Source organism: Mustela erminea, chromosome 1, assembly GCF_009829155.1.
Source record: "Mustela erminea isolate mMusErm1 chromosome 1, mMusErm1.Pri, whole genome shotgun sequence".
NCBI lineage: Eukaryota > Metazoa > Chordata > Mammalia > Carnivora > Mustelidae > Mustela > Mustela erminea.
This window is the reverse complement of record NC_045614.1, coordinates 160681517-160696850: the sequence shown is the minus strand read 5'-3', so window position 1 is coordinate 160696850 and position 15334 is coordinate 160681517. Positions and strand designations below refer to the sequence as shown.

Here is a 15334-nt window from a genome sequence, read left to right as displayed (position 1 = left end):
TGTATCAGATAACCCACTAACAATCATATACCGGGAGAGATACTTCATATATATTTCTAATTTCCACAGATGAAGCAGCTGGGGTTCAGAATGTCTAAGCTCACAAGCTTGCTTAAAGTTAAAGACTGTATCCAAACCCAGATTTGTTTTGCTTGTACGATTTCACCTTTTTTTTTTTTTTTTAATGTCATCCTCCCCCCAGATCCCTTATCTGTAGGCAGCCTCAGGGGGATCTGAAGACTGATCCCTTAAAGTCAGCAGAACACAGGGCAAGTAAGAATGTCTGAGTTGGCAGCACTGGACTAGAGAAGTCAGTCCCAGCCAGCTCAACTCGTATGGGGAGTAGATGGCATTGTACCAGGCTCACCTGTAATTCTGCCTGAACCATGCAATTTAGGGTTTAATTACATGCTGTCTTGCATTGTTTACTAATTGTTGCAGAGGTCAATCTTATACTTTCATTCATCATTCAGTCATCAAATATTTTGGAGGAATTGTGCACACTTCTCCGGCAGCCCTTGGCATGGAGAGAGAGGCCAACTCATCCCTAGTAAATGGCCCAGGAACAAGCAAATGCGAGCTAATTTTCCTAGTAACAGATTAGAGATTTTTGTGTTTATTTTGAAAATGTCTTGGGATATTTCCTTAATAAATAAAAGCTTGATACATTCAGTAGCGAGAATTTGAAACTAGGAAGTAGGGTTCAGTATTTTATTTCTAACACCTCTGATCAAGATAAAAATGTTTATCCAAACATTATCTTTGAGAATAGGAATGTATACAAAAGCCAATTTACTAATTACTATTAATACTATGAATTTTAGTATCTAGTCTTTAATCTTAACTCCTACACCAGAGCTCCATTCTACTAAGGTATATAATCCTTGGACTTTTCTGTCAATTATGGTTTGTGAGTTACCCCAGTCCTTTGAATGAAGTTGGATGCCCTTAAGAAAAATAATCAGCCATTCAGAAGCCCAGAAAAGATTCTTTAAAGGCTTGATGGAATTCAAGCATCTTCTAACTATGCTTTTCTTACCCCACTAGGTAGCCTATAGCTCATGAAACAGTTAAAGGAAATGTTGCACTAGAAAAACCTCAGGTTTAGGCATGAGTACCACCACTTAGTTGTTGGGGATCTCGGGCAAGTTGCTTACTTTTTCATATCTGTAAATGGAGTGAATCAAACCTATAGTAAAGGATTATTGTGGGCATTCAAGACCAAATGGACACACAGAACCAAGCAGAGATGCTGTGAGGAGTAGATGTTCAGTGGATGTTACCTTATTTCTCAAGGGTTGTTGGACAGGTTATATAGGATCATAAATATAACTGAGCTCATATAGTAAGCAGTTGTTGTTCAGCTTTTCCCACTTGAGCGTTGTCTCCAGTGTAGTGAATATTTTTGGCAGTTGTTTTCTTTATCTGGTTAGTGCAGTCATCCAAACTGGATAATTCAGTCAAGTCTCCACTTGGGGCCTTGTGTTTGATGATCTCATTGTTGTGGAGATCTGAGAGATGAAAATGTACATTGGAGTCACTAGAGGACAATTTTGCAATACCAGCCAAAAGCCTTTAAAATGTTATATCTGTTGATCCAAAGCTCCTACTCATAGGAATTCATCCTTAGGAAATAATCAGAATTGTAAATAAAGATTTATGACAAGATGTTTAGTTAACTGGGATGCATTATCATAATAAACGTGGACAATCTAAATATATGACAATAGGGGAATGGTTGAATAAATAACAATGTCTCTGTTTGATGGAATAGTACACAGCTGTTAAAGTCAAACTTTGGAGAAGATTTAATCACATTAGAATGTTAAATCTAAAAAATAGGATAACTTCTATACACAATAAACACAATTTTAAAATATATGAAAGTAGAGATAAATCAATGACTGAACTGGTTCCTGCTTAAATAACCAAACTCATAAGAAAAAAGTACAAAATATTGAATAAAATTATCTGTTTATCTTGTCCTTTTATATCTTCAAATTCTGATCAATTAGAATCATATACTCAGTGTAGAAAAAGTATGAGTTGTATTGATGAGGGGAAAAAAGGAGTAAAATGGCTAGAAAAAAAATGCCTCTATTAACAGTGTTATCCTTGGGTAGTGGGCTTAAAATGATTTTTCCCTTCTTTGCACTTTTCTGTATTTTCTAAATTTTCTTCAGTGAACATAAGTTTATACTCAGGAAGACAGATTTATATTAAAAGAAGGAAAATTATTAACTCCCTATTTCTCTTTGTCTACATCTTAGTAATTTTTCTGAGTACAATTCTCTCCAGATACGCTTCACGACGAAGGAGTTGTCTGTTTATACTACAATGGGTGGTGGCCTGCAGCACACTGAGGAGGAACACCTGTCTCTTGATGTCACTTCACTCACTGGGACTCCTTCCAGTTTGCTCTGCAAAACCTTAGCCATATAGTGACTTATGTAGACATATATACAGTCCCTACCTTCTCCTCCCTGACATAATAAATGTGATGATCACTTTCATACTAAAAGCTGCTTTCTTGATGGAGGCCAGAAAGTCCCCAAGAAAGCAAGATGCCAAAGGGAAATCACCATGAACAGAGGGCAGAGTAGCAGAAAGCACCTTACCACAAGCCCAGACTCTTATATAACTGTTTTGAGATGGCTGGGAGCTAGTGTTGGGTGGAGAGGGTTAGGATAGGGAAACTAACAGAGAGGGGAGAGGAGAATTAGACAAGGACTGCTGGAGGCAAAGGGGGAGAGTTCAGAGATACAATGTACTTACTCAGTAATAATAATAAACACAATTATGTTAATACAAAGAGCCATAAAAACAATAAACACTTCTGAGGTGCCAACAATGTGCTTGATGCTGCTACAGAATTAAACCCTCTCAATTAAGTTGTGATGTACGTCTGTCTAAACTCTGTGGGAAAGAGGAAAAGCCTCGTGAACAGGCTGGGGTGGGGGGTGGTGTATAAGGCCATGGGTCTTTATCCTGGCTACACAGTGTTGGTAGGGACTATGATCTCTGTTTCCTGCTGTGCTGTGACTTGTTGACTCAGAGCCCAGGGCAAGACCCAAAGACAAGAATGGAGGGAATGGAGAGTCCTAGGACAAAGTCTGAGGAAGAAGAAAATGTGAAGGGATAAGGGACATCTTTGAGATGTTGAGCAATAAAAAGTACGTATAAAAATATAAAAGAATCGATCTAAGAATTTCATGCATGTTTTTTGCATTGGAATTCCACATTGCCAGGGGGCATGGTACTACTAGGAGTCACCTATGAAAAACAGACAGCTGAATACCCTGATTGGGGCTTGCAGAGAGGGAGTGTTTCACTGCAGTGGAAGGCTGCTGCTCCATTCCCTTGGGGAATTAAGAATTCTGTATCCTGGGTGAACTCTAGGCCTTGTAGTCCTGAATTGTGCCTTGGGAGGAGGATAGTAAGAAGGTGGAATCTAACAAGGCCGTTGGATGGGGAGGGAAGTGGGTCTTGAAGAACGTTGGGGGAGAATGTGAGAGAGTACAAGAGGAGAGTGCGGATGGAGGGAATTAGAGAAGAAGAGGAAAGAGTACGGGTGCACAGTTCAAAGAGGAAGTTCATTGCCTTTTCACCTGTTGGAGAGGGATCATCTCTTTTTTCATTTTGCCCCAAGGATAGGCCCAGGCGTCCAGACACACATTGTTGAAAGTACCAGATAAATCAATAAACAGCTGGCTATCCGAATTACTAAATAAAGGAAAAAAAGAAGAAGTATAATATATGGAATACAATGTTGATGCTGCCCCTTTAAACATCTTTAGATTCAGATGGGATTAAAATCATATACTCAGTGTATAGTATGTCCTTTTTATGGATGAGAAACTAAAGAAAACAATTGAGGCACAGAGAGGTTAAGTTTATGTGCCTTTCTCAAGGTCACACAGCCTGCCACAGAGGGGAGGCAGCCCCTTCATTCCCCCACTCTTGGTCTTCTTGGCCAATTCTGAGGCAGTTTCCTTCCTACTTTGGCACAAATCTGAGGCTCACTTTGAACAAATGCCTTAACCTTTCTGGGTCTTGGTTTCCTCAGCTGCAATATTAGGATGTGGACTTGAATGACCCTTCACAATCTTTGTTTTCATCCCTAAAGAATAAGAAGGGGACCCAGTTTGCCAGCAACTGAGTATATGTTTAACTCCTTAATGCCCTAGGAAAGTGTTTTTACAGTTTGGCCCTAGGTCAGCATCATCATCACCGGAGAACTTATTAGAAATGCAAATTATCGGGCCCACCCCAGACCCTATTAATCAGAAAATTGGGGGTGGAGGCGAGCAATCTGTTTTTAGTAAGGCTCCAGGAGGTTCTGATGCCGCTCAGGTGTGAGAACGGCTGCTCTGAATTGTTTTCTGCCCAACACTAAAGGGAGGTTTTAACACACACGCACACCCGGAGGTAACTAACTCTTCTCTATGGCCATCCTACCTCCCTGTCCTTGCCCCCTCTCATCCTTTTCCTGCTTCCTCATCTCAGGATGATAAATGGAGGTCAGGGCAGGGCGTCGTCAATGCAAGACGCGCAAACCCTCCCTCCCAAACCCGCCGGGTGGGTCGGGGTAGGTGGTGTTGGGACTTCCCCGACACTGGTTTCCTCATCATTTTCTTGACAACCGCTGCCCCACTTTGGGGATGGGGGACGTTTAATAACAAAGTTTTGGTTTTACTGCCTTAGCCAATTGTTTGCAGAATAACAAGAAAGCTATTGAGAGAGGGGTGTCGGAAAAAGTTTCCGGGATAAGTGACTGAGAGAGAAGGATAACGTTGGAGAGCAAGGGTCTGAGGTGAAGCTAAAGAGAAAATGAGGGTTCAGGGGTGGGAGAAAGGCAGAGATACATTGCTCTTGGTATGGGAAAAGAGAAGTTAGGGAAAGAGCGCGGGACTGGAGTGCAATAGAAAGAAAATGGGCATTAGGAGAAAAACTGAGTCTGAGGGACTGTTTTTGGGGGGGTCCCCCCCAAGCTTCCTTTCCTTTCCAAGACTTTTTCTCTGCTCCATCTTGCTCCTCCCCCTCCTCCCCGCCTCCTCTGCTCCCCCTCCTCCCCGCGCGGTAATGGGAGGCTCCTAAGCAGGAGAAGCAAAAGAAGGAATTGTTTGCGAGTTCAGTCATCCAAAAAAGCTTCTTCCATATGGAGGGACCGGGTGCGCTGCGCGCGGCGTCCCCTGCCTTGTCCTGCTGCCGCCGCCGCGACCCCCGCTTCCTGCCGCAGAGACCCTGAACCCCGGCCCGCCGGTGTCAGCCGCGGCGCGCACGCACGCACACTCACCCTCACACACACACGCACACGCACAGACACACACTCACGCCCGCCACAGCCGCACGCGCCCGCACGCGCCCTCCCTCCCCGGCCGGCAACTTCTCGGGCCGGGCCTCCTTTGTTGCTCCCGCGGCGGCCGCTCTCCGGTTTGGTGAGTCCCTGAGTGTCACGGTGCGGGTTGCGTGTCCGTGCGGCGCGGTGCTGTGTGGCTCCCTCCGCGCCCACCGCGTCGGCCCTCGGGCCCCGCTAGCCCTGCCCAGGAGCCGCTGCACCAGAGGTGAGTCACGTCGCTGAAGTTTGTTTTCTTTTCACAAAAAGTTGTGTTTCTCTGTTGGTTTTGGGGAGAGGGGGAGGGCGGGAGGCGGTCGCAGGCCGGGCGAAGCCGCGGGAGAGCCGACGGCGGGAGCGGGTCCGGGCGCTCGGCCCGTGGGCTCCGGAGGGGGCTGAGGCCGAGGCAGGCGCGCGGGGCGCGGGACGAGAAGTCGGGCGAGGCGGGCTTCGGGGTGCCGGGGTATCCGCCGCGGGAGAGCCGCGGCCGGGCCGGGGCCGCCGCGTCTGGTTCCCTGCGGCGCAGCCTGGCCGGCCGTTCCCGGAAGCTTGGTGGAAGCAGGGCCCCGACCGCCCCCGAAACTTGCCCCGGAGCCTGACACCGGTGCTCCGGCTCCGTGCGCCGGGCGCTGGGGGAAGCCCGCAGGCGGTCGGCGGAACCCGGGGCTGCCCCGCACCCGCCGGCTTCTCGGGGGAAGGGGGGCACTTACCGCCCTGCGTTTCAAAGGGAAAGCCCCGAAGTGAGGGACCGAACGGACCGGGATCGAAACAGCCCCTGAAGAGCATCCCGGGGTGGGGGTGGGGGCGGGGGGCGATCAAGGGGCGAGGCTGAAGTGGGGTGTTCAGAGGTGTTTGTGGGGTTGGGGCGGCAGCAAGGGGGAGTGTGTGAGTGTTGGTTCCCGCGCGAAGCATCCCCCTGGAGTTGTGTTCTTCGGGTTTTTGTTTGTGTAACTGAGAGGGGGGGAAATGAGCCTCTGGAACAGGTGGGAAGGGGCCTAGGGAGGGGCAAGGAGCCCAGGCAGAATTTTCTGCTGGATCTTCAAAGGCCTTGCTTCACTTGCAGGTTACCAAAGGTTAGTTAGCTCTTCGGGGTGATAGGAGGATTTGGGGAGGTAGGGCGGCCGCGGACTTGGAGGACTTCAGGGAGCCCTGGGGATCCATTTAGTTTTGTTTGGGGAGGATGGGGGTGGCAGTGACAGGGTGACTTGAAAGGTTGTTGTGTTCTTCCAGAGATGTGGCAGTAGAGCTAAGAATACCCAAACCACACGCCAGCAATCCTAAACTCTGTGGGTGTGGTGGGGTGTTCTGCCTCACCCCCATCCCTTCTTAGCAAGTTGCCGTGGGTTCGAAGAAGTTTTTGACTCAGAGTTACCTCTTTGCGTGGACTGAGTGAAAAGTACGCTTTGGTTTCAGACCCTTGTAACGGCTTTAAATACCCTGTGCGGGAGTCACCTTTGTCACCTAGTTCTTTGTTGTTCAGATCTTTGCAAACGTTGGATATTAAATAAATGTAATTTTCCAAAATTCTTGAGTGCCCAAGTGTTTTTGATTTACTCCACAACTGGGCCCTGCATGGCGCAGCTCCATGATGGTTTTTTCATCCCTCTGGTTACCGCCAATAAATCAATTTCCATTTCTTCCTGGTCAGCATGGACAATATTATAACCCGGTCTTGTTGGACTGAGGTGGGGGCTGGGGCCCCTCTACATCTGGGTGACCTATTTTCTGAACTTCACTTAAGTGAATCTGAGGCAAGAGCTTGGCTGTTTTGAGGTGTGTAACAGGTTTCCCAGGAACATTTCTGAGGTCTTATAATTGGCACTTTTTAATGGTCTCATAATTGAAACCCAGAAGGTTCCCATGGTAATCTTGAAGCACCTTGGGGTCAGTGGGACAGGCAGGGTGGAAACAGCAGTGGAGTTATGATTTTCCTGCCAGATGAGTTTTAGAGGGAGTTTATGTGAGAGGTAGAAATGAAAAGTTAAGAGTTACCACATTATGCCACTTTGCGGACATTGCCCAACCCCCAACCCAACCCCCCAGCCCCCTTTATTTCTCAGTTTAGCTCTTCAGGAGACAGGAGGCTGTCTATTCCTGTGAAATCTGAGGATTGAGATGTCAGACACTGGCCCTTTCATCCTCTTTCAAGAGATCTGAGAGGAGTAACATTACGAGAGACATTTCCTCAGGAGAAATTGCCCAAGACACAGATAGATATTGGCTTTACTCCGGACAGATTGCTAGAGGCCATGATCGTTGGTTCCATGACCACAGTTAGGGGTGGGGGACAGAGGACCCTGCTTAACTGTGAATTGGTTGGCCTACTCGTGATAAGAGGGTGTTCCTTTCCATCTTCCAAATGGATTTGGAGATTTTCCATTCTTTGAAATGTTCTTTCAAGTGTTTGGGCTCCCACCTCTCTTCTGCAACTTACCTATGATTTCCATTCCCCAAGAAGGAGTAGGGAATTTTACTCCTTAAATAACACAGTTGACCTCCCCAGGGACCCCCAGGACTTCAGCAAGAAGAGCTTGAAGGGAGTCTGGTGGTCACAGTATTCCATGAGACCCTAGGGGGTCTGGGTTCAGATTTCAACAAAGTCACTAGTGGGGTTAACGAATAACAGGCTTTCTCTCTGTTTTTCAAACAAGTGGGAGGAAGCTGAAGAAGACCCAGATGCACCAGTACTTTCTGGCCTCTTGAGTAAGGAAGTATTAACCTGGCACCAAAAGATAGTATATATTTGTAATCTGCTTTCTTGGGGGGGGAGGGCGGTGAAATAAGAGAAATGGGAAGGGAGTGGAAACTGGAGAGGCAGAGGAAATAAAAGTGATTTGTTACATTAAAAAAATCTATTTACCTTATCATTTAGAACTTTATGTCTAAAAAAGTTCAGCAAACATTTCTAGTACATCAGACCCTGGACTGAGAGCTTTCTTGCCCCGGAAGAATAAGCTTTCTTAGTTAAAGGGTGATTTTCCAAAGTAAACCCTCCCTCCCCCACAATTTTTTTTTCTAAATTTTTACTTATTTCATAAACATCTATTAATAATTTTAAAATGTTCTTTTAAATGGCCCACACTCCCATACTGTAACACAAGTTGGTTTTCTTCATTTCTGTGTATACATGCTTTTCACATAGTTGTCATAAAAGTGTGATGTTTTTGTAGTCAACAGTGAAGTATCTAGAGATTTTTGTCCAAAGACTCACAAAGAACAGATGGTCCAACCTACTTCCCTGTTGGTGGGAACAACATAAATCCTTAGAGTGCTCCCACATGGAACCTTCACGTGTAATATTTTTCCTCGTTTATGAGACCGAATCAAATATTTGGGGTGGGAATGGAAGTGGGTGTTTTTAATCTAGAAATCCATGGTTACAAAAAGCCTTCCTAAATAGGGCTCTTTTCTTCCTTGGAGCCGTCAGCATTGGTATGGGTGGGGAAGGGGAGGAAGAAGTCTGGAGGTAATGTTTAGAGGCTCCATCTCAAAGGGCACTGAGGCGGGGTTTTGGGAACTTAGGTTGAAGCCCTAGTCCTTCTAAGGGCTCCGTTCACACTGACTCAAACCACTGAACAAACTCCTCGATCCTTGCATCTCCACTGCCACTGTGTTAGCCTCCCTCTCCAAGCTTGCCCCATCATTCCTGCCCTTCCTTTTATCCTTCCTCTATCTATACCATCTTTTCCATGGCTGCTACCACCAGGCTTCTTCATGCCCTTGACAACTTCTGTTGATGCATGGCTAGAATCCCTACTGGCTACCTATCACCACACCACCCATCCTCCATCAGTCCCATAAACAAGTCACCACCCAGCTTCAAACAGTCTAAGTTTACAACCCGAATTCCGTAGTCCTCTCACATGTGGCTCTGTCCTACCTCGTGATAATACTACTTTAGTAGGAACCTTCTGCTCCAGCCCAAACCTAACTAGTAGCTGACCCTTGATTTTTGCCTGGTTCATTCCTTGCTTGCTACCTTAACACCCCAAACCCCTTTCCTGTAAGCCCACCTTACTTTGTATGAGGCCTGCTAATAATGTCTTCTTGAGAGATATTTGGTGAATATTGATGAAAATGGGCTGTTGGTTGCAAAGGTAATGGTTTATAAGATCAGACTTTTTTCAGTGTAATCATTTTCCTTAATCCATGGCTCATTTCATTTCTACAAGGGACCAGGTAACTGGAGATTTAAGGAAGCCTAGGATCTTAGAAAAACTGCTTTTTCTGTTTTCTTATTTATAAAATGGATTAATAAGGAATTACTGTGATTTATAACAATGCACTTTATAAAAAGCCAGTACTTCTGAACTGTTTATTTTGTTTTTCAAAAGATAAGACACTTCTCTTTTTTCCCAGTCCCAGCACAAACTTCCTGGAACCCATGACCCATGAAGTCTTGTCAACACTCACACCATCTGAGGGTAGCAGCAATGAAGTAGAAGAAGCAGGTGAGGTTTTCTGCCCACAGTCTAATACCAGTGCCCTATTGGATCAGTTCCCCCCGCCCCTTCATGTTTTGTCTTGCCTCTTGAGGAGAGAGTGTTTCTCATCCTTTAGCATTAGAAGGGTCTGGCTCTGAGTGGAATCTGGGCCAAAGAGATTGATTCTAGTTCAGGTCAGACACTCTTTCAGTCAAAGCCAGTGGTGACGTCCTTCCCCTGGGCTGGCTGTTTGAACCTTCCTTTCCTTGAGGCAAATCTGTTCAACATGTTGAACATGTTGGATACACACCATTTACCATGGAGTTTGGAGACTGAGGCTGCTGTAGAAAAACCCTGCTTAGGTTTGGGCGAGGAAAGCCCTGTGTTTATGTCTCTGTCAGTGGTATTACAGCGAATGCCTTGTGATTTGCTATACTGGGCAGTGTTTATCTCACAAAACCCAGAGGGATTCTGTGTCATCCCAACTTTTGAAATAAAGTTAGGAAATAATTTCTCCTTTCCTAATGGTGAATTTGGCCTTATCTTCAAAGAAGGCCTTTGATGTTTGGGATAGGATTATTGGGCAGTAAGAGGAAATCATAGGCGAGAGATCAGAGCCAATAATACAGTCAGCCTCACTTGGTTGCCAGAGAAAATGTTGAGGAAAGTCTCAACTAGTTCTCCTGGTAAGTAACAAAGTACATAACATGGCCAGGGTCAGTAGGGTTGACTTAAAAAAAACCAAACAAAAAACAAAAACAAAAACAAAAAAACTCCATAAGAGCTGAGCAACAGAAGGTATGGCAAAGGAATGTTTATTCTTCCCTAAAATGAGTTTGGACAGCATTGGACAAGATGAGGCTGATGATGTATGTGTAGGCTGGCACCTTCATCCTTTCAATAAGTTTTTATTGGGCACCTGCTGTGTGCCTGGGATCAATACCGGAGCCCACACCATCCAGAATTGCATTATTGAAGTGAGGGGAACACTGCAGTACAAACTGTAGTGTTAAAGTACTTGGACAGGGTCAATTAAGAAAGGCTTCTTGAGGGAGGAGAGTCAGTATCCCAGACTAAGTCTTAAAGGCAGAGATGGACTGGCAGGACTGAACTGTTCTTTGGCTTCTGCCTGTACATGTTCATGATTTTCTCCCTGAAAACTTACTTTTCTTCAGCAGATGATAGGCTCAAGTGTTCTTGAGATAGGAGATTGCAAGTTCAGAGTACTTTTGTTAATTTTAAAAAGTGAAAGTTCTGCATTGAATACAGAACCTCAGAAATTTGAGTCTTACTTATGATTCTAAAACCAGTAACTCAATAGCTGTCACTGGGAGGCCAGTGGGTGGGGGATGTGTGATTTTTTTTTTCTTTCTTTCTCATCCATGTCAGATTTCAGCTGAGAAGTTTAGAAACAGCATGCCTGAATTCAGCTTTTTACCTTTCAGTTTCATTTGCCCTTTGTTTTACTGTTTGCACCAGGTTTGCTAACTCTGAAATCCTTTCCAGAGTAGCCAGTGAGGGAACATCCTGTCGCACATTATGGGAGCTACAGGTAAGAGTAAGAGGGCCTGCAGAGCTGGCTGACCTAGGAGATAAGCCCCCCCCCACCCCCACCCCCAGGTAGGGCTGGAATTGGATTCTGGAGTAGAATGCTCCCCCACCTCCCCGGCCCTGCCAGTATTTTTCCAGGGTAGTCCTAGCCAGGTGCCTTTACTAGTCTGAGTTTACCTAACATTACAATCACAGCAGCTTTATTAGGTATGGGTCACAGTTAATTGGAGGGGAAAATTGGGGGGTTCTGGCTTTATTACTTTTCTATGAAAGCAGAGACTGCTCTTAATTATTTCACAGATCATCCCTGCCCCTTGACTCTCTTTCTGCCTTTAATGACTATCATCCCTCAGTGATGTTCTGCTCGTTCTTCCTTTTTATGTACCTGTGTCCACGTGAGGGCGATTTCAAAACGCAGCCAGTCAGCACAGGGAGACCACAGAAAGCAATGGAAATTCATGACTGTTTACCTCTCATTATGAATGGATGTTTTGTAGTGAACAAGTTACATAAAAACCTACTGTGTTACAGCCAAGAGTTAGAGTCTAATAACTCTTCCAATGTACAGGCCTTCCGAGTAATCACCTGCAACCCTTCCTTGACGCCACTGGTGTCTGCCGTCTTGAAGGCTGCGTCTGCTCCAGGTGAAAGCCCCATGGTCAGGTGCTCCTCGTTCTATAGCCTTGTGTTGCAGAGTTGGAGACTGGGTGTTTCGGCCTGGCTCTCGCCCGTCTGGACTGTGGCAGCTTGCCAGCAAGTTTCACTGGGTGGTCTTTGACAATGGGAGAGAGGAGGGGTCGGGGAGCTCAGCTCTGCTACCCAAAGGGGAACAAGAAGGTTGGCAGCCAATCCCCCGTCACTGAAACACCACAAGGGTCTTGAGTGCTGGTGAAAAAAAAATGGAACAGGTTGCTGAGGGCAGTATTGTGAAGGGGTTCATTTTTGTTCCTCTGATTTTATAGACAGAGCCTTGTGTTTATGTGGTGAGGCTCCCTCAGGAGGGTGAGGCACAGGAAAGGCAGACACCCTTTTCCATGGGAAGGGAGAATTACTCTTCTCACCCCATTCCTGGTGCCAACGAGGCAGCCCCTCCAGCCTCTTCTGTCCTTACGGTGACATGCAGAATGTTAGCTGTCACTTAATGAGCACCTAGCGTGTGCCGGGCCCTCTGCTAAGCTTGTAGGTACTACCCCTGCACTCCCCACGCACCCCTCCACAGTCCTGTGGAGACGGGCAGTATGATCCGGTTCTGCAGATGAGGGGCCAGGGCTTAAAGAATTGTAGTGACTTGTTCTGTGTTCACAACCACTAAGTGGTGGAGCCAAGATTTCATCGAAAGACTGCTGACTCCAAAACTCAGGCTTTGCAGGAAAAAAATGTCCAGACAATCTCTCCTGCTATTCTTTTGCAACTCACAAGTGTAAGGGGCTGGTGGGGGCCTTTAGGAAGCTTGCCTGAAGAGACACGAACTAAAAAACTGGGACCATAGCTGGAAGATTTCGTCCAGTGCAGCAGCAGCACAAGGGAAGCCAAGCTTTGTGACATGCTTGTACTGGACTTCATAGACAGTTGTGAGAACAGCCTCCACGTGGGTCTTATCTCAGAACATGTCTCCTGCCTCTGCCATCCCCCCTCCCCCATTATCTGCATTGGCTGTCTGAGTCTTTGCGTCCACTGTAGATGCCAGCTGAATCCACTTGCTCCTCAAGTTTCTGCAAGTCTGATCAAGCAGGTCCTCTGTGCCCTCAGCGGGGAGAGGGGGAGAAGGTGCTTGGCCCAGCAGATTCTTTTCCTGGTTAGGAGAAGTGGCAGCTTGTACAGAAAGATAGGCCGGGGAAGGAGGTAGGAGCTTTGACAGGCAGGTAACTGACAGGAGACAGTACCTTGCAGGCAGATACTCACAGGACAGTCGGCAGGAAGGATTCTGCACAACAAGCTTCTACCTCTCGGCTGAGGGCAGGGGTGAAGACTTGGCTATGGAGGACGCATAGCTGCCCCGAATTCCTTGTTTTTCTTTAACAGACATGGACAGCCTGAAGCCAGGGGGTTCTGCTTTTTGGCAGCGAATCACACAGGACATTTGGGTTTAAGCAACAGTTACGTGACCAACCAGCTGGGTAACTGAGAGGAGTCACAGAAACTCTGAGCCTTTGTTTCCCCATCCCCACAAAGCTGCCTTTCAGAGCACTGTTAGGATGCAGAAAGATCGCATAAGAGAACGCTTTTGATTCAGAATGTCTGCTCTCATCAGAAACCCAAGTTCTTTGGCATGAGTTAGGAAGTAAGACCTGCTAGAGAACTGGTTAGAGGTCAGACCATGGCCATATGGGCTGCACCTGCTTCCTGGGTTGTATCTGTGTTTTCTGAGGGCAGGGTCCTGGACTAGAGGCAGCTCATCCTCTAACCAGAAACCCTTCCCAAGCTCCAGACAAGCTGTCTTTCTCCCCGTTGAGAAAAGAGGCAGTGGGGGAGGGAGGGTCTCAGGGTCTGGCGGGAGTCGGGAGAGGAAAACATTCTTCCTGAGGAAGAACAGAGGTGTGTACGGGAGTGTCTGGAGTGACCCCTCTGAGAAGACAGAATCTGGAATGACTCTTATTAGAATGTTGTTCAGGAGGAAGCAGTATTTCTAGGGCCACGTCCAGGTTGGAGATTGTGTGGCATACTGGTTAAGGGTGGGCTTTGGAACCGGAAAGGCCTGGACTTGCATCCTGGCCTTGCCAATTGCTATGTATATGACCACGGGCTAGTTTCCTAGACTCTGAAACCCCAATTTCTTAAGGTTGTTGTAAAGAGAAGCAAGAAATGGCATATAATGCATTTATGAAGCACATCATGAGCGCCAGTAGAAGGCAGCTGTTGGGAGGAAAGGAGAGGAAAGAGGAGCAGCGGGACGTGAGGATTACTGATGGATTGAGCAGCTGGAAGGAGGGCTGGGGGGAAGGCTGTGCCACGGGAACCCCTGCTCAAGGCTCTACAGGGATAAAGGAGTGAGCACATGGGGACAGAGAAGATCCCACAGTGGGATAAAACCCTGCCCAGTGTACCCTTAGGTGCCCACAAGGTGTCCTCAGACCTGTTCACTAGGAAGAGAATTCCCACCCAGCCTCCTCCTCTGCTTCTTTCCAGTACACCATTCCATTTTACCTGCGAGGCCGAAAACTTGCTATCCTCTTTAACTCTGCAAGTTCTCTCACAGTCCACTTTAAATTGACAAATAGTGGCTTTACCTTTAAAATGTATCCAGAATCCTGCAACTTCTTGCCACCCAGGTCTTTTACCCCTTCTTACCCAGACTGTCAAACTACGGGACTAGCACAGTAGCTTTCTCAAGGTTCTACCTGCTTCCACCCCCACTCCCCTGACTTCCCTGCCCCTAAATCTGGCCACACCGAGAAGTCAGTTTCAACTTCCAACAGAGAAGCCAGAGGAGGTCACTTCTTTGCTCAGAACTCTCCAGGGGGTCCTGTTAAATTCAGAGACAATTCTAAAGCCTTCCGTGTGCTCAGCCCCACCCCTTGGAGCTCTCCCCTCACCTCCCATCCGCCCCCCACTGCCACCCTGGCTTCCTTGCTGCTCCTCCAATTCGCTGAGCAACTTCTTTGCCTTCTGCCTCTAACCTGAATCTAGCTGCCCTTTATTAATTCATCATTCTCTCTCCCTTCAGCCTAATTTATTTTCCCTCAAAGTTCTCACCTGCTGGCAGGTATCCATCTGTTTGTCTATTTGCTTCCTGCCTGCTTCTCCTCCAGAATGGAAGATCCATGAGACCAGGGATTTTTTTTTTTCCTCCCCGACTTTCCTGTACCTGGATTAGATTCTGATATGTAACTGGTGTTCATTCCCCCCCCCCCCAACCCCAGTAGTCTGCAGGGCTTGTCTGAATTTTGAAAGAGATATAATAATATTAAGTTTTAAACAAAAATCAAATAATTACATACGGATTTATAGAAGAAAAATGCGTTCTGGGCATATGTATTTGGAAGTACATGAGAGACTGGTGTGGAGAATTCTAATAATATTTGAG

The 15334-nt window shown here is 46.6% G+C and overlaps 1 protein-coding gene across 5 annotated transcripts in view; it reads left to right on the top strand.

Annotated features, from left to right (window-relative positions):
• The first annotated feature begins 5065 nt into the window (after nucleotides 1-5065).
• Nucleotides 5066-15334, top strand: part of BOC (BOC cell adhesion associated, oncogene regulated) — a 70385-nt gene continuing 60116 nt past the window's right edge. The window contains exons 1-3 of one of the 5 annotated variants that reach the window (XM_032348743.1): nucleotides 5066-5564; nucleotides 9695-9786; nucleotides 11879-11954. In XM_032348743.1, the coding sequence (XP_032204634.1) occupies nucleotides 9720-9786; nucleotides 11879-11954 (143 nt within the window). In that variant the 5' untranslated portion in view covers nucleotides 5066-5564; nucleotides 9695-9719. Of the gene's footprint in view, nucleotides 5565-9694; nucleotides 9787-11238; nucleotides 11312-11878; nucleotides 11955-15334 lie in introns of those variants that run through there. The other 4 variants (XM_032348733.1, XM_032348751.1, XM_032348761.1 and 1 more) reach the window with 4 other exon arrangements.